This window comes from Lithobates pipiens, unplaced genomic scaffold (assembly GCF_037356315.1).
Source record: "Lithobates pipiens isolate NorthernLeopardFrog02 unplaced genomic scaffold, aLitPip1_a1.2 Scaffold_28, whole genome shotgun sequence".
In the NCBI taxonomy this organism is placed as follows: domain Eukaryota; kingdom Metazoa; phylum Chordata; class Amphibia; order Anura; family Ranidae; genus Lithobates; species Lithobates pipiens.
In genome coordinates this window covers 224591527-224611160 of record NW_027507789.1, presented here as the reverse complement: position 1 = coordinate 224611160, position 19634 = coordinate 224591527, and the positions used below count along the sequence as shown (strand labels likewise).

At 45.6% G+C, this 19634-nt stretch overlaps 1 protein-coding gene across 1 annotated transcript in view; it reads left to right on the top strand.

Moving 5' to 3' along the window:
* The first annotated feature begins 715 nt into the window (after positions 1-715).
* Positions 716-19634, top strand: part of SLC2A10 (solute carrier family 2 member 10) — a 35076-nt gene continuing 16157 nt past the window's right edge. The window contains exons 1-5 of the mRNA XM_077460604.1: positions 716-858; positions 3573-3621; positions 5874-7217; positions 12408-12530; positions 18065-18200. Coding sequence (XP_077316730.1) covers positions 3618-3621; positions 5874-7217; positions 12408-12530; positions 18065-18200 — 1607 coding nt within the window. The 5' untranslated portion in view covers positions 716-858; positions 3573-3617. The remainder of the gene's footprint in view (positions 859-3572; positions 3622-5873; positions 7218-12407; positions 12531-18064; positions 18201-19634) is intronic.

The window sequence follows — 19634 nt, the reverse complement described above, 5'->3', positions numbered from 1 at the left end:
GTACAGGGGTCAGCAGGGCACAGAAAACAGGTCAGTAGGGTGGAGGGCAGGGGTCACTGGAGGCAGAGTAGAGAGCAGGGGTCAATGCTGGCAAAGTGGAGGGCAGGGATCAGTTCTGGCAGGGCAGAGAGCAGGGGTCAATGCTGGCAGGGCAAAGAACAGGGATCACTGAGGCAGGGTGGAAAGCAGGGGTCAATGCTGGCAAAGTGGAGGGCAGGGGTCAGTGCTGGCAGGGCAGAGGACAGGGGGCAGTGCAGGCAGGACAGAGGACAGGACAGGGGTCACTGCAGGCAGGGCAGAGGACAGGGGTCACAACCAGCAGGACACTTGGCAGAGCTTCTCCCATCCCTTCCCTGGAGGTGCAACTAAAATCTGGAGGGCACAGCTGAGCTCACCCCAGCACCCTCCCAGACCCAGAAAGGACCCATGTGCATGGCTCCTATAGCTGATTTCAGAAACATGCATTTTAAAACCTATTAAATAAAAAAAAATAAAACCAGCAACATAGATACAGGATCCGAATACGCACACATTGTCTGGGGCAGTGAATGGAAACTTTTGACAAGTTTGCACTGCAGTCTGCAGAAGTAAATAAAGTTTGAAGCACACAACTCTCAGCAGGAATCTGGCTGAAGGGCCATTATTGCAGCCTATAAACAACTGAAAGAATGCAGCCAGTACAGCTGCCATCACATTAGGGAGGAGAAGGTTAGAAGGTTTTTTCCCCCCCTCCCTTCCCTGCCACGTCCTTCCAACTTCCTGCAACAAAGAGCCTCCTCCAGCCTAATCCTGACACTGTGTGGGAATGTGCCATCCACCGAACACACCTCACCTGTATTTACAATGCAGATCATCCAGGTAAATGCCAAAAAAAAAAAAAGTCAAAATCCATTACATTTGCAATTGCTCTATACAACTTTGTCACTTTGTTACCAGTGCATGTGAAATAATCTGATACAATTGTATCTTTATTTACATTTTTTTTCTTATTTCTCAATGTCAAAATTTGACAGATGTAGGACTTTTATTACTAGTTGATGTGAACATTTGAGACGGTTGTATTCGTTTATTAGTTATTGAAAATTTTGCATAACGGGATGATTATTATGTCTTGTTTTTGTGCAAGTTTCAGATAATTATTTTATTGCTCTCTTATTAGTGCATGGAACACGGTTACTTTACATTTACATATCCTAATAATCTCTACAATATGAGAAATTGCTATCATGTGATTAATGATGAGCTCCGGCGTGTTCACATGCTCCACGTTCAGAGCCCGCCAGGAAGTCGGCGCAGCGCTGCACTAATCGCAGGCAGTGAGACATTGCCCCGATGCGCGGCTGCAGAGATCGGGAAAATGTCTCACTGCCTGTGATTAACGCAGCCCTGCGCCGACTTTCTGGCGTGTTTTGCACGTGGAGCATGCGAACATGCCTGAGCTCATCCCTACATGTGATTTGTTTTATGTATACTGAGGGGGGGGGGGGGGGTATTTGCTAAAACCGCATGGTGCAGCTCTGCTGAGAAACCAATCGACTTCAAAGCTTAGTTGAACAAGCTGCAGTTGGAAGCTGATTGGTTGCTATTAAGGATGAGCTCCCGCGCGTTCGCATGCTCCACGTGCAGAGCCCACCAAGAAGCCGGCGCAGCGCTGTGCTAATCACAGGCAGGGAGACATTGCCCCGATGCACGGCTGCAGAGATCAGCAATGTCTCACTGCCTGTGATTAGCGCAGCGCCGCGCTGACTTCCTGGCGGGCTCTGCACGTGGAGCATGCGAACGCGCCGGAGCTCACCCCCTAGATACTATGCACAGCTGCAGCAGATTCTGGGTGCACCCAGTTTTAGTAAATCTCCCAATATTAGATTCCTTTCACACCGGGGCCACAGCCACAGCTACCGGGCATTTTCACCCCCTTCCTGCCCAAGCCAATTTTCAGTGCTGTCGCACTTTGAATGACAATTGCGCGGACATGCAATGCTGTACCCAAATTAAATTTTTAGATTTTTTTTCCCCCCACAAATAGAGCTTTCTTTTGGTAGCATTTGATCACCTCTGCGATTTAAATTTTTTGTGCTATAAACAAAAGAAGAGCGATTAAGTTTGAAAAAAAAACACACAATATTTTACACTTTTTGCTATAATATCACAAATTAAAAAAATAATTAAAAAAATAATAATATTGTATATGTGTGTTTATGTATGTATGTATATGTGTATATATAATATAATTTTTACTAGTAATGGCGGCGATCTGCGTTTTTTATCGTGACTGCGATATTGCGGCGGACACTTTTGACACCATTTTGGGACCATTGTCATTTATACAGCGATCCATTCTATAAAAATGCACTGATTAATGTATAAATGTCACTGGCAGGGAAGGTTTTAACACTGGGGGGGCGATCAAAGGGTTAACTGTGTGTCCTAGGGAGTGATTCTAACTGTAGGGGGAGGGGACTCACAAGGGGAGGAAACCGATCGGTGTTCCTCTGTACTAGGATCACATGATTGGTCTCCTCTCCTCTGACAGGACGTGGGTCTGTGTGTTTTACACACACAGATCCACAGTCCTGCTCGGTTAACGGGTGATCGTGGCTGCCAGGTACGCGCATCGGGTCCCGAGTGATGCAGCGGGGGGTGTCCGCCCCTCCAGGCGGCCAGGAAGCCCAGGACGTCATATGACGCCCGCCCAGGATGGGAGATCCTATCTGCGGACGTCATAAGACAATGGGTGGGTATTAAAGTGGTTAAGCGGCGCTTTTAACCCCAAAGAAGAGGTTAAAAACTCTCATGTTGCAGCGCTTGCGAATTGCTTTGGAAGCGCTGCCCGTTCATTCCAATGGGCAGGCACGGTTTGGGAGCGCCGTATACAGCACCCCAAAGATGCTGCTTGCAGGACTTTGCTAAATGTCCCGCAAGCGAGCCGCCCGCCCGGGTGTGAAAAAGTCACACTTGACTGAATGGAAGGCGGTTTTCAGGCGCTAAAGTGCCTAAAAAATACCCCAGTGTGAAAGGGGCCCCTATGCATCCATGTGTATTGCGGTGCATAGTGTGTAGATGAAGGGACAGGTTTGCATTTTGTTTTGATGTGTGCATAGATTTTTTTTTTACATTGAGGTGTGGTTTACTGACAAACGGCGGGTGCTGGTAGACATCGAGTGCCCGGCGCCCGCAGATCGGCTTCCGCTGTGAATAATCACAGCAAAAGCGGCCCACCTGCAGGCGGAGCTACTGCATCCAACAGAGCTAGATTCAGGAGCTACTTTTGGTGTGTGGACGCAGGGGGGAGGAGGGAAGACAGGAGCTGGTGCCTATTTCCGCTTCCGGTCCAGTGCAGAGGTGCTATGGGCATCTGGAGGCGGCATATAAAGCCAAAAGTGGAAAGCTGCAGCACACCTGTTATGGAAGAGTCAGCGTCTGCAGCGGTGGGGACAGGCACAGGCACCAGCAAAGCTCAGGTAGAAGACAGCGGTTAAAGTCTGTCTTTTTTCCCTTATCTGGGCTTTTGGTCTCTCTCTTTTTTTTTCTTTTTTTTTTTCTTTATATAATATATTTATATTTTTTTCCAGCAACATATAAAATGAGAGGAATCTGAAAGCGATTGACTCTTCACTATGGGTAAGCCACTTTTTTCAGCAATTGCCTTTTTATTATACTTCTTTTTTTTTTTTAATTATCATTCACTCATTTACAGCTAGCTAGTAATGTTTCAAAGCGATCAGATGACCAATTAACATATCTTCGATGCAAAGCATGTGGGACAAACATCCCATGACTAATACATATGTTAATATAAAAAAAAAAAATATATAAAAATATATATATAATGAAAGTACAACACCTCTCCTTATGCCATGAGCTTACTGGTGCATCATCTAGAGCAGTGGTCTCCAAACTGTGACCCGGGGGCCCAGAAGTTGCCCTTTGCCTTTTATCTGGCCCTTGGGGCACCATTCCCCCTACTGGGATGTGAGCAGGTGGAGGCGCTTGCACACCTGTATTTATTCCCCTACTGACATCATCAATATTCCTTCATTAAAACCAATAATGGGGCACTGATGCCGGGGCAATTTCTCCTCCCAATGACCACAATCCGGCCCCCCTAAAGCCTAAAGGACAGTAAACTGGCCCCTTGCTTAGAAAGTTTGGAAACCCCTGATCTAGAGCACTGGTTTCCAAACCGCGGGTCTTTGCTTGCCTTTTATATGGTCCTTGTAGCCCTGTTCTTCTCACTGCTACAGGGTGCTATTCCTCCCACTGATATCAATGATGGGGCACTATTTCTCCCACTGACACCGATGACCCCATCATGGGTGTCGGTGGAATGGTGCCCCATCATTGGTGTCCATTATTCTTACCACGAATGGGACACAATTCCTCCCACCGTCACGAATGGTGGGGCACCGTTCTCCCACCGACATGAATGGTGGTGCGCCGTTCCTCGAACCGGCCCCAAATGAGCGGGGCGCCGTTCCTCGAACCGGCCCCAAATGAGCGGGGCGCCGTTCCTCGAACCGGCCCCAAATGAGCGGGGCGCCGTTCCTCGAACCGGCCCCAAATGAGCGGGGCGCCGTTCCTCCCACCGGCCCCCACTGACCATAGGTGCTCTGTAATCCGGCCCCCCTTCAGCCTGAAGGACAGTAAACTGGCCCCTTGCTTAAAAAGTTTGGAAACCCCTGATCTAGAGCACTGGTTTCCAAACTGCGGGTCTTTGCTTGCCTTTTATATGGTCCTTGTAGCCCTGTTCTTCTCACTGCTACAGGGTGCTATTCCTCCCACTGATACCAATGATGGGGCACTATTTCTCCCACTGACACCCATGACCCCATCATGGGTGTCGGTGGAATGGTGCCCCATCATTGGTGTCCATTATTCTTCCCACTGATGGGACACTATTCCTCCTACCGACACGAATGGTGGGGCGCCGTTCTCCCACCGACACGAATGGTGGGGCGCCGTTCTCCCACCGACACGAATGGTGGGGCGCCGTTCTCCCACCGACACGAATGGTGGGGCGCCGTTCTCCCACCGACACGAATGGTGGGGCGCCGTTCTCCCACCGACACGAATGGCGGGCGCCATTCTCCCACCGACACGAATGGCGGGGTGCCGTTCCTCAAACCGGCCCAAATGAGCGGGGCGCCGTTCCTCAAACCAGCCCTAAATGAGCAGGGCGCCGTTCCTCCCACCGGCCCCCAAATGAACGGGGCGCCGTTCCTCCCACCGGCCCCCAAATGAACGGGGCGCTGTTCCTCCTATCGGCCCCCACTGACCATAGGTGCTCTGTAATTTTACTTTCACCGAAGCCTGAGACATTATTTAATCCCACTGATGCTGGAGCATTTTTTTTTCTCCCACTGGCCATAATTTGGCAGCCCTGGAGTAAAGTAAACTGGCCCTTTTTTATTTAGAAGGTTTGGAGACCCCTGATCTAGGGAGTCCCAGATGAACATAGGTGGAAGGAATTGTAGCCTTCTACTGTATCTCCTTGATAGGACCGAGACAGAGATTACATCTTCCAAGTGAAGGGTCTCCCCTTTGTTCCTCCAAACTCAATCGCAAGTTACAGTGTTTGTTCCCCGACATCGTGTCGCCACATTACTGCAGCACAATTCTTTTATACCATGCAAAAATGGAAACATATGTATGGTTATAAGAACACCCACTACTATCAGGAAAGGCAAACCTGATTTGCATACAAATTAGATTGTCCAATGACACAAAAACCTCCATCCTGTAGGATTACTGCAACCGAATGCTACAGGTTTTCATTGCTCTGACATTCTGGTAATTTGATATTCAAATCAATATCATGAATGAATCATTAATAGAGTGGATAATGGATTAATGGATCTTTTTTTTTTGTTTAGGCCTCCGACCAGTTACTCTCCTATTATCCGCTACTGTCTCCTTACTGGGCGGACTGATATTTGGGTACGAACTAGGAATAATTTCTGGAGCCTTACTTCAACTGAAAAATGATTTTCATCTTACTTGTTTCCAGCAAGAGGCGCTGGTGAGTGCAGTTTTAATTGGCGCCCTTTTTGCATCGCTCATAGGAGGAGTCCTGATCGACCGAACCGGACGGCGGACGTCTATACTGGCCAGCAATGTGGTGGTATTGGTGGGGAGCACAGTTTTAATATTCTCATCGTCCTTTTGGTCTTTGGTGGTTGGACGCGTCACCGTTGGGTTTGGCATCTCTATATCCTCCATGGCGTGCTGCATATATGTTTCAGAAATTGTCAAACCGCATCAGAGAGGCACACTTGTGTCTCTTTACGAAACTGGGATTACACTTGGAATTTTACTTTCCTATGGCATGAATTACTTCTTATCTGGTGCACACTGGGGATGGAAATACATGTTTGGGATGGCAATTTCACCAGCTATCTTACAGTTCATCAGCATCCTGTTTCTCCCATCAAGGCCTCCCAAATTAAACGTTCTAGGCCAAGAATCTCCACATGGTCTCATCCCACTACAAAATATTGAAGAAACTGAAGACCTAAAGTCCATATCCCCCAGTAGAGATTACGCTTTCCTTGACCTCTTTCGTTCAAAGGACAATATGCGGACAAGGACGTTGGTGGGTCTAGGTCTAGTTCTGTTCCAACAACTAACCGGCCAACCAAATGTGCTTTATTATGCGTCAACCATATTTCGGTCTTTGGGTTACCAAAGCAACTCTTCGGCGGTCTTGGCTTCTGTAGGTCTCGGCGTTGTAAAGGTCCTCTCGACGTTGGTTGCCATGAGTTGTGCCGACAAAGCAGGACGGAGAGCCTTGCTTCTGGCTGGATGTACTATGATGACCATCTCGGTGACCGGGATTGGGATTGCAAGTTTCACGATCAATCTGGATACCCACAAGGGCTGCGAATCCCTCACGCCAATAAATTCAACGCTTGACCTCTCAAACGCTTCTGTTAAATTAGAATCCCCTGGTGACATAATTGCTACCTTTGAAGCCCAGCACAGTGTCCCCGTGACCAGGATGCAGGGCTCCACCACACTGCTCTTCACCAAGAATGCAACATGGCCATCTCTTCGCTCTTCTGCGTTGACAGCGTATTCATCTGACTCCAGCGAGCTGGCAAAATACCCGGAATCCTTTACTAGAGACCAGACATTCTCCAGTCACGCTGGGTTGACCTGGATTACTCTTTTGAGTTTAATGGCATTCGTAAGTGCTTTTTCTATTGGATTTGGACCAAGTAAGTGTGGAGCAAATAAGTACATAAGATTTAAGGTACTTTGTGGTTTGACACGGTTTGGCATGTAGGATTAAAAAAAACAAAAACAAAAAAAAAACATATTTAATAAAGAGAGTTGTGGCTTGACTTTGTATAAAGAGACGTTTATATAAAATATAACCGTTTGACACGCTTTCTACAGGGCAAGGGTTTACTGAGACCTATGAAGTCAGCCATTGTTACTCGTCTTGTGTCCTTTTGATTCTCTTCTGACCAAGTGTTGTATAGAATGGGGTAAGGTTCGAACTCCTGTAAGGTTTTACAGCTATCCGGGACTCAGTTTAACTACTTCCAGTCTGCCGTACGTTTTATAAACGTCTTTGGACTGGATGAGTGCTATCTCTGTCATCACTGCTGCCATGATTGAGATATCGTCTTTTAGGGCCGGCGATTCCCTACAAAGTAAAAGTAATCCTAGCCGCTGGATTTCTTTTACTGGTGGCAGAAGGTGGCACCCCCCCCCCCCCCCCCTTCCGCTGCCATCTTTACCGGGCTCTCCCGTGCAATCACATAGCCTGGTAGGGATGCAACCTGCAGCATCCGGCTCTAGGCATACAGTGAGCAGAACCGGTGTTGTTCCTCCCACACTGCGTGATGTCAGAAGTGGGAAGCGACAAGGATTCGGTCACTTCTGGTTTCGGGCTTTTTGTTCTCATTGGCTGCTTTACTGGCCATTAATGGCCAGGTAAACATTCCTGTGTCTGATTGGAGGCCAGAGGAGAGATCTGGGGCCTAGTAGACCCTAGATCTCTCCATAAAGAGGACTTGTCACATCCCATGATATTACAAGGGATGCTGTTCATCCCTTGTAATAGCAATAAAATAATACCAATTTTTTTTTTGTTTTTTTGTTTACAAACGATTTTTATTTGGTACATAGAGAAAGTACAGAGAATATGCATAAATATAACAAAATAAATGCAATGTATATCAAGATAAACATAGAAAATCACTATAGATACAAAATTTGTACAAAATAATACAAATTTTAATATAGACCCCAGATGTCTTCATAAAGAGGACCTGTCATCCCTTATTTCTCTCACAAGGGATATTTATATTTCTTGTGATTTATAAATAAATGGATTGTGTAATAAAAAATAAAATAATAATAATACAAAAATATATAATAATAATAAAAAAATATTATTATTATAATAACATATTTAATAATAATAATAAAAATATGTATGTATGTTTGGGGGTTTTAAGTAATTTTCTAGCAGATTTTTGCTTGTAAAAAAAAAAAAAAAAAAAAAAAAAAGTGTCAGAAGGCTTGGTCTTATGTTTCTACTAAAGCAAACATGCACATTTAGTAATGAAAATGACTGTTGTTGTTTTGCTCCCCATATCTTTGTGATATTAAGGTGACCTAAAATTACGCCAATATACCCCCCTGCGTTCATTCAATCTAAAGCTAGTTGGTCATATACTAGTAGTGTTTTTTTTTTTTTTTTTTTTTTTTTGTTTTTTTTATTCGATTGAGCATTCGTACCAGAATTCTCAGTACATTCCATGACTTGCTGAATGTTGATCGAAAGTACTTCAACATCTTGTTTGCTTTTTAACAATTGACTTTGGATTTAACTTTACTAATCGGAAGCGATTTCATTCGTTCTAGAAAAAAAATTCTCTCCTGCTCCTTTTGAATATACTTGTCTCTGTGGAAAACGAGCATCGATTCAACCCCACTAACGATTAAAAAAGCCAAATGACATTCTTAAAATTAAGATTTTATTTTTTTTGTTTAAAGGAAATGTCTACTGCAGGGATATGCAATTAGCGGACCTCCAGCTGTTGCAGAACTACAATTCCCATGAGGCATAGCAAGACTCTCACAGCCACAAGAATGAGACCTGGAGGCAGAGGCATGATGGGACTTGTAGTTTTGCAACAGCTGGAGGTCCGCTAATTGCATATCCCTGGTCTACTGGTATATCACCATCTTATGAAGAAAAAAAACAGATTTAGAGTCCTTGAAAAAATCCAGGATCCTCAGTGCCTTTAGCCAAGTATATCCCATGTGACCTTACCAAGCCAAGTGGTTTGACTCCTAAACATCCAAAGGGGCGCTGACATGCCTTTCAGTCCCTTTAATCTGTCTTGACAGATGTTCTGACTCTTATTTGCTCTTTTTAAAAAACATTATTGCCTACAGAAAATTTCCTGCACAATGCAAATTGTGCAATTAATGAAGCATTGTGACTACCTGCAGGACTTCTATGGTCACCCTCCTATTCTATTCTATGCTTCCTCATTCACATCTTCAATCAATCCCTCTCTACTGGAACCTTCCCCTCCCCTCCAAAGCATGCACATATCACTCCCACACTTAAAAAGCCCTCGCTGGATCCCACCAACCAGAACAACTTATAGCGGAGAGGTTCACACAAAAATTAAACCTCCGCTTTTCGGAACCTCCACCCCCCTCCGGTGTCACATTTGGCACCTTTCAGGGAAGAGGGGGGAGGGGGGTGCAGATACCTGTCTAAGACAGATATTAGCACCAACTTCCGGGCATAGACTCCCATGGGAGTCTACGCCTCTTCCCGTCCCACCGCGCTGTCTGCTGGGACACACACTGGTCCCAGAGACAGCAGGGAGCATTCGGATTGCGCAGCGCGATTCCCTTACCGAAGATGGCAGCAATAGCATCCGAGGACTGAGGGACGGTTCGGCCTCGGGTGCTGACATCGCTGGACCCTGGGACAGGTGAGTGTCCTTATTTTAAAAGTCAGCAGCTGCAGTATTTGTAGCTGCTGACTTAAAAAAAAAAAAAAAAATACATTTCGTGGGACTCCCACTTTAAGACCCATCTCATTGCTCCCATTCACCTCTAAACGTTTGGAGCGCTTAGTCTACAACTGTCTGAGCTCCTACCTCATTGAAAATAACCTTCTTGACCCCTTACAGTCTGGCTTTCGCTCGTAGCACGGAAATGGCCTTACCAAAACTCCATAACGATTTACTAGCTGCTAAAACCAATGGCCACTACTGCATACTCCTACTACTTGACCTCTGCGGCTTTTTGATACCGTTGACCAGCCGCTCCTTCACGATAAACTGTTCCCTTGGCCTCCAAGATTCTGCTCTATCCTGGTTCTCCTTCTACCTATCATCGCGCTCCTTCAGTGTTGCCTATAATTCTGTCTGCTTCTCTCCATTGCCCCTTTCTGTGGCGGTCCCCCAAGGCTCTGTTCTTGGATCCCTTTTCTTTTTTCTATCTACACCTCCTCCCTTGGTCACTTGATAACCTCCCATAGCTTCCAATATCATCTATATGCCGATGACATCCAAATATATCTCCACTCCTCCCCTCACTCTTTCAGTCTCCTCTCACATTACTTAGGCCCCTTTCACACTGAGGCACTTTGCAGGCGCTAGAGTGCTAAAAAATAGCGCCTGCAAAGCGCCTTCAAACAGCCGCTGCTGTATCTCCAGTGTAAAAGCCCGAGGCCTTTCACACTGGAGCGGTGCGCTTGCAGGACGCTGAAAAATGTCCTGCAAGCCGCATCTTTGGCGCGCTGTAGGAGCGGTATATTTACCGCTCCTAAAACGCCCCTTCCCATTGAAAACAATGGGGCAGCGCTCCAAACCCGCCTGCAAAGCGCCTGCAAAGTGCCACTGCAGTGGCGCTTTGCGGGCGGTTTTAACCCTTTTTCGGCCGCTAACGGTGGGGTAAAACTGCCCCGCTAGCGGCCGAAAAGTGCAGCTAAAATGACGATAAAGCGCTGCTAAATATAGTGCCGCTTTGCCGTCAGCGCGCCCAGCGCCTCAGTGTGAAAATAACCTAACTGACATATCAGCATGGATGTTGTACCACTTCCTTCAACTAAATCTCTCTAAAACTGAGCTCACAATCTTCCCTCCTGCCTGTGCCCCCCCCCCCATGACTTTTCTATTGAAGTAAATAATGCAACTATCAATCCCTCCCTTCATGCCAGGGTACTAGGTGTAATCCTAGACTCTGTGTCAGGGCTGGCTTAGCCCTTCCTTCTCTGGGTTGGCTGCTCATCTGTCGGCTAATTGCCAGCTCTCTTCTCTCTCCACAGTTACCAGCTGTTCCTGATCATGCTCGTCTGACCTGCCTACTTAAAGCTGTCCAGCTCACTTCACCTCTGCCTTCGCCTTGGTCACATCACGAGAAACCATCTCCTGCGGTTCTGTTTAAAGACTGGCTTGCTGACATCTCTTTTGGCTCCTTATCCTGCTTGCAGTTGCTCTCCTTGGATCCCTGACTTCTGGCCAGACTGATTACACGATCTGGTTATTGAACTCTGGCCTGGCTGACTACTCAATCCAGTTACTGGACTCTGGCTATGCTTTGACTACGCTTTTTCTATTTACCTTTTTATTTTTTCTACCTCTTTTTAACAAATGAAACCACCAAGTTCCTCATTCACTCCCTTGTTATCTCTCGCCTTGACTATTGCAACTCCCTTCTCATTGGCCTACCTCTCAATAGGCTCCTCCCCTCTTCAGTCTATCATGAATGCTGCCAGGCTTATCTACCTTACCAACCACTCAGTGTCTGCCAACCCTCTCCTCCAATCCCCACACTCAGTGTTCATCACCGCTCTCTGCCAATCCCGACACTGGCTTCCAGTCACCCACCAAATTAAATTCAAAATACTAACTATCACTTCAAATCACCACTGCACACCACAAACCATCACTGCAAACTCTCATGTCTCCTCCTCCCATGCTCATCTCCTGGACTACTCCAGAGCTTCTCCCATCCTCTGGAACTCTCTACCTCAATCTGTTTGGCTATCTCCTACACTGGCTGACTTCTTTTTTTTTTTATGCGATCCCTGAAAACTCATCTCTTCAGGGAAGCCTATCATGCCTCCAACTAATCTTTTATCACTTCCATCAGCTCACCCCCCCCCCCACAGTTGCAAACTTTTTGTACCACCTGCCCCACCCCTATTTGATTTTAAGCTCTTCTGAGCAGGGCCCTCTCCTTTTTTATATTGGAAAGCGCTTTGTAAACTGTTGGCACTATATAAATCCTAAATAATATTATTTGCCGGTCTTTGGGTTGCCTACTGTGCAAATGGTGGTGTTTTTGTTTTTTTCTTTCTTTTATTTAATTTTTAAATCTACATCCTTTTAGTAGTAATACTTATTTATTTTGTTTCCCTCCAGTGACCTGGCTGGTCCTCAGTGAGATCTACCCTGCAGAAATACGAGGCAGGGCATTTGCCTTCTGTAACAGCTTAAACTGGGCAGCCAACCTGCTGATCACATTGACATTCCTGGAGGTTATCGGTAAGCAACACATTGGGGGGGAACATTTATAAAGTGGTGTGCAAGGAACATCTGGATAAAGGCTTATGGGCAAGGTGGGCAGTTGGTGTCGCTAAACAGAAGAGAAAAATTGCGCGTGTTCAGCAATAAAGTCTCAATTGCTAGAAAATGAACAAAGCACTGACATAGAAATTTTTATAGATAGCCAACTCCTATCCTCATATTGATTAGTGGTTAAAAATTAATAACTACTGCAGTAGGGAACAGACACTAAAGATACACTCAGCATCTTTCCACATAACTGTTCTGCTTTATAATAACGCAGCAATTGACGTTTTTTTTTTTTTTTACAAATGATTACGTAGGTATCACATTACATATTACAATTGTACGTTTATGGTAAGGGGCGTAACATAGGCAGGCTAATTCTAATCAGGACTCGAAAGAATGCAAACGTGTGCGCAGTGAGGGCAGCGTGCAATACATACAAAATAGAATACAATTATATATAGAACTTACAAATTTCCTTTACAGCAGTGGTCATCAACCCTGTCCTCAGGTCCCACTAACAGGCCAGATTTTATATATTATGTTGGGGAGATGCAGAATAGAATACGGCAATCACTGAGCAGCAATTGATATCACCTGTGATGTATTTCAGTTATTGTCAGACTAGCACTTACCGAACCGGTGAGTCCGCTTGGGCAGCGGGTGGTCTCCCGTACGTGTCCGACTTACAACCCCTGATAGAGCAGACAGGTGGCTGAGAGTGCGGAGTGGTAAGAGAGCCTGTGATATTGCTCCAAGAGCAGGAACTTGCAGGAAACTTCCAGCAGCAGGTGCGTAGGTAGGACACAGGCAAACTGGGTACAGAGCAGGAGCTGAGCAGGCAGGTCCGGGTTCAGGCAGGGTTTGGCAACAGGCGGACAGCAGAGGTACAGAAGGAGCAGGCAGGAGCGAGGTCAAACAGGCCGAGGTCAGGTGCAGGCAGAGGTCAGAGGTGTCTGGGAGATCTGGAAACAGGAACGCAGAATACGGGCAACGGAACAGGAACCGGGGAGCTGTTGATCAGGCAGCACCTGAATGGTCTAAGCAGCAGGCCTAAATAGGCCGATTGGCGCCAAGCGCCGCGCACGTGCGCGCGGGCGCGCGCATAGGCGCACCCGGGCGCCAGCACACACACCAGTGCCACCCGAAGTGCCCACAACAGCGTGCACCGGCGCCAGCAGGAGCACGCAAGGGCACACACTGGCGCGCACCAGCACCTGCAGGAGCGTGCACCACCGCGCGCACAGGAACACGCACAGGAACACGCACCCCAGCACGCACCGCAGGATATCGCGCACACCACCGCGGGCAGCACCGCGACCATCCAGGTAACGTCCCTAACAGTGCCCCCTCCTTAAGGGCAGACTCCGGCTGCCCAGGTGAGCCGATCTGGAAACCTGGCGGTTCTTGAAGGCCCGCAAAAGTTCTTGAGCATGTAGATTGCCCTCGGGCTCCCAGGAGTTGTCTTCAGGGCCATACCCCTTCCACTTGATGAGGTACTGGGTTACATTACCCTTCTTCCTACAATCAAGGATTGCTTTGACCTCAAACTTTTCTTCATTGTCCACTATAACAGGTTCGGGTGGGCCAGTAGTGCGGTCAGCAAAGGGATTTGGGGTAACGGGTTTCAATAAGGTCACGTGAAAGACCGGGTGCACTCTAAAAGAGTCAGGTAGGTTAAGTTCATAGGCAACTTCATTTATCTTCCTCTTTACTGTGAAAGGGCCCATGAATTTAGGGCCTAATTTCCTGGAGGGACAGGCCATCTTTAGGTTAGCTGTGGATAACCATACTTGGTTGCCGGGCGCCAGAACAAGTTCTCCACGTCTCTTCTTGTCAAACGCACCCGGGCGCCAGCACACACACCAGCGCCACCCGAAGTGCCCACAACAGCGCGCACCAGCGCGCACCGGCGCCAGCAGGAGCACGCAAGGGCACACACTGGCGCGCACCAGCGCCCGCAGGAGCGCGCACCACCGCGCGCACAGGAACACGCACCCCAGCACGCACCGCAGGATATCGGCGCACACCACCGCGGGCAGCACCGCGACCATCCAGGTAACGTCCCTGACAGTTATCTTGCAAACCTGGTCTGTTAGTGGGGCCTGAGGACAGGAGTGGATGGCCACTTCTTTACAGCACCAAACTGGCCAGAAAATGCCATGCCGTTTTATATAGGCTATCTATCTGTCTGTCTATATATCTATCTATCTTCTTTAATTAGATGACATTGCTCATATGTTAAGACTAAGAAAAATGTTACCTTTTTTTTTTTTATAAATTGTTTATTTATAACATTTTTAAAAAACTATACACTGCAGTATAGAGAAAAGGCATTTCAACTTTTGATAGCACGTAGCAATGTATATATATAAACTTGTGAAACTGAGGGTAGATACAGGTATGTTCATAAAATAAGCATCTTCCAATTATGGATCATTCAAGTATAATTATCATACCGTATCATACGATAACCAAAGCGAGAGAAGGGTATATAGTTTTGAATAATAGCAATACAAAAGAAAAAAAGAAAGCGGGGTACAACATAATCAGGCGATGAGACCAAGAGATTCAGGAGGTTTGAGGGTCATCAGACTCAAGGGGGTACTCGGAGTCGTCCCATGTCTTCCATGAGGAGGGTAGTGTGTCCTCAATTTTAGAATTTAAGAATTTAAGCAGTCAAGTGTTCCATCCTATGTATATCTGCCATTATGGAAAGAAAGTGATGGAATGTGGGAGGGGGTAGTGGAGAGCCAATGTCTAGGGATACAGTGCCTTGCAAAAGTATTCGGCCCCCTTGAACCTTTCAACCTTTTGCCACATTTCAGGCTTCAAACATAAAGATATAACATTTTAATTTTTTGTGAAGAATCACCAACAAGTGGGACACAATTGTGAAATGGAACGAAATCTATTGGATATTTTAAACTTTTTTAGCAAATAAAAAAACTGAAAAGTGGTGCGTGCAAAATTATTCGGCCCCAACTCCAGAAGTTCAGCGAGGATCTCTGAATGATCCAATGTTGTCCTAAATGACTGATGGTGATAAATAGAATCCACCTGTGTGTAATCAAGTCTCTGTATAAATGCACCTGCTCTGTGATAGTCTCAGGGTTCTGTTGAAAGCGCAGAGAGCATCATGAAGACCAAGGAACACACCAGGCAGGTCCGTAATACTGTTGTGGAGAAGTTTAAAGCCGGATTTGGATACAAAAAGATTTCCCAAGCTTTAAACATCCCAAGGAGTACTGTGCAAGCGATCATTTTGAAATGGAAGGAGTATCAGACCACTGCAAATCTACCAAGACCTGGCCGTCCCTCTAAACTTTCAGCTCAGACAAGGAGAAGACTGATCAGAGATGCAGCCAAGAGGCCCATGATCACTCTGGATGAACTGCAGAGAACTACAGCTGAGGTGGGAGAGTCTGTCCATAGGACAACAATCAGTCGTACACTGCACAAATCTGCCCTTTATGGAAGAGTGGCAAGAAGAAAGCCATTTCTCAAAGATATCCATAAAAAGTCTCGTCTAAAGTTTGCCACAAGCCACGTGGGAGACACACCAAACATGTGGAAGAAGGTGCTCTGGTCAGATGAAACCAAAATCCAACTTTTTGCCCACAATGCAAAACGATATGTTTGGCGTAAAAGCAACACAGCTCATCACCCTCAACACACCATCCCCACTGTCACACATGGTGGTGGCAGCATCATGGTTTGGGCCTGCTTTTCTTCAGCAGGGACAGGGAAGATGGTTAAAATTGAGGGGAAGATGGATGCAGCCAAATACAGGACCATTCTGGATGAAAACCTGTTGGCGTCTGCAAAAGACCTGAAACTGGGACGGAGATTTATCTTCCAACAAGACAATGATCCCAAACATACAGCAAAATCTACAAAGGAATGCTTCACAAATAAACGTATCCAGGTGTTAGAATGGCCAAGTCAAAGTCCAGACCTGAATCCAATCGAGAATCTGTGGAAAGAGCTGAAAACTGCTGTTCACAAACGCTCTCCATCCAACCTCACTGAGCTCCAGCTGTTTTGCAAGGAAGAATGGGCAAGAATTTCAGTCTCTCGATGTGCAAAACCGATAGAGACACCCCAAGCGACTTGCAGCTGTAATCGCAGCAAAAGGCGGCTCTACAAAGTATTAACGCAAGGGGGCCGAATCATTTTGCACGCTCCACTTTAGTTTAAAAAAAGTTTAAAAAATCCAATAGATTTCGTTCCACTTCACAATTGTGTCCCACTTGTTGGTGATTCTTCACAAAAAATAAAAATTTTATATCTTTATGTTTGAAGCCTGAAATGTGGCAAAAGGTTGAAAAGTTCAAGGGGGCCGAATACTTTCGCAAGGCACTGTAGCTCAAGGATAAAGGACATAAGTTTCCGGGATGCTTTAGATATTCCTGGAAAAGGGAGGCCCAGAAGGAAATTCCTGGGATTCAAAGGTATGGGTGTAATTATTAACGTTTGTAGAAGATCCTGAATTTTTAGTCCAATAAGGGCTAATGAGAGAGCAATCCCATAATATATGGAAACGAGAACCTATGGACTCGCTGCAGCAAATATTGGAGGTGGCTGGGTTGCGGGCAAAATTTTACCTTTTTGACTATAATATTTAGATAATTAAATCTAATAAAATAAATAAAAATAAATAAATAAAATATATCTAAGCTGTACTGCAGAACGACGGCTGCCATCTGATTGTTTCTGGTTGAACACTATGCAAGTTTTCTAAAAGAATTTCAATTTGCTTTAAATTTTATGCAGGGGAATCAAAGGGCGATACATATTTATTGTATTTTTCATCTATTTGTATTTATTCTCCTGTATTTTTCAGCTATTTCTTTCTATTTGTTTTCTGGCTAGGAAAAGTGTAAGGCCTTGTACACACGGGTCGGACAACCAAATCCGTTGGATTTTGTCCGACAAATTTTGTCCGAAACTGTTGCATACACACGGGTCGGACAAAGTTGTCGGAAAATCCGATTGTTCAGAACGTGATGACGTTATTTCGTTACGACGGGACTACGTTCAGGCTAGTAGCCAATAGCTTTGGTCTAGGAATTTGATCTGAGCATGCGTGGCACTTTGTCCGATCGGAATTCTCTACAAACGATCGGACGAAGTCCGATTGGACCATGTTGTCGGAAAATGTTATAGCCCAGCTCTCAAACTTTGTTGGTCGGATATTCCGACGGAAACAGTCCGATGGAGCCCACACACGGTCGGATTATCCGACAACATGATCCGATTGGACATTTTCCCTCGGAATGTCCGACCGTGTGTACAAGGGCTTAGACTTATTGGACAGCCCCTCAGCTATAGCTTTTTTTTTTTTTTTTTTAAAGGCCTTTGCTGTTTGTTGCTATTTATATCCATAACAAAACTAGAATGTAACATCATTTTAGAAGTCTAGTATTAGATAAGAAAGCTACAAAAGTTGTGAATACTTTTGTATGTTTTTAATACTTTTTTTTAATCTTTTTTTTTCTATACAGAATCTATCGGCCTTTCTTGGACCTTCCTCCTGTATGGCTTGATGGGAGCGGTTGCAATAATATTTATTTACTACTTCATTCCGGAGACAAAAGGACGTTCCCTGGAAGAGATTGACAAAGAATTCTCTGATAAAAGGTATTTGGTGCTTGTGACACCTCTGGGAACTGAAGGAGCTAAGATATGTAATTGGATTCATACCTCTAGAAAAGGAAAGGGCTTTTCTTGTTTAAAAAAAAAAAAAAAAAGAAAAAGGAAAAGGCCGAGCTAGGACTATAAATACAAGGTGATGTGTATCGGAAGCCCACACTTTTTTTTTTTTTTTTTTTTAATTGAAGGGCTAGAACCCCTGTCAAACATTTATTGCTGGGTCAATTCATCCTCTGTTTATCCTGGAGGGGTCACTGTCACTGAGACAGAAAATGATAGGAAATGTAAAGTTTTAGAAATGTAACCAGTGGAGTTTCTGGTTTCAGTGACTGTCTAAAAATATCCTCTTGAGATTTCCCCTATTTTCCTGTTGGGTCTCTAAATCCCCCCCCCCCCCCCCCCAAATGGAACACAGACAACAATAATACAAAAAAAAAAAAAGGAAAAAGAAGAGGTTTTAATCCCTTAAAGTGGTTGTAAACCCTTACAAACCACTTTGACCTACAGGTAAGCCTAGATTAAGGCTTACCTGTAGGTCCAAGAAATATCTCCTAAACCTATATGGTTTAGGAGATATTTGCCCGAAAACGGGCACCGCTGTCTACGGCGCATGCGCACTGAACGCGGCAGTTCCAAAAATGGAGCTGCCGCATTTGTCGACTCCCGTGCGCATGCGCGGGGGTGACGTCATCGCGGCTTCGCCGAATGACAGCGGCGGAGCTGCGAGACGCCACCAGCAAGATGTATGCGGCGGAATACAGGGGACAGCGCGACTTCGCTGGCTCCTGTGTCAGGTAAGTGACACATAATGGACTACTATGCGATGCGATGCGATGCGATGCATAGTAGTCCATTATGCTTTACCTTTGCAGGGAAAAAAAGAGGAAGTAAACTCATCAGGGTTTACTTCCTCTTTAAAAACCGTAACCAAGTGGTCACATCCTGTGACCAGCCACTTTTTCCCTTCCTGCCCAGGCCAATTTTAAGCTTTCAGCGCTGTCGCATTTTGAATGACAATTGCGCGGTCATTTAACACTGTACCCATATGAAATATTTATATATTTTTTATTTATTTTTATTAGCGCGTTCTTTCTTTTTTTCTTAGTTTCTGTTCTAAAATTTTGTAAATAAGTATTATTTTTTATTTTTTTTTCTTAACTGAAGGGCACTAATAGGAGGCACTGATGGGCACAGATAGGTAGAACTGACTGGTGTCACTGATGGACACTGACTACCATCACTGCTGGGCACTGTTGGGGCTGCACTGATGATCGGTGCCCTGATTATGTGTGCAGATCTGCCCTGTGAGGAAATGCCGCTGATTGGGCAGATAACCAGCATTTCCTTGTTTACATGTGACTGGCTGTGATTGGACATAGCAGATCACATGGGTAAAGACCCTCATCATCGGCTCTTTACAGA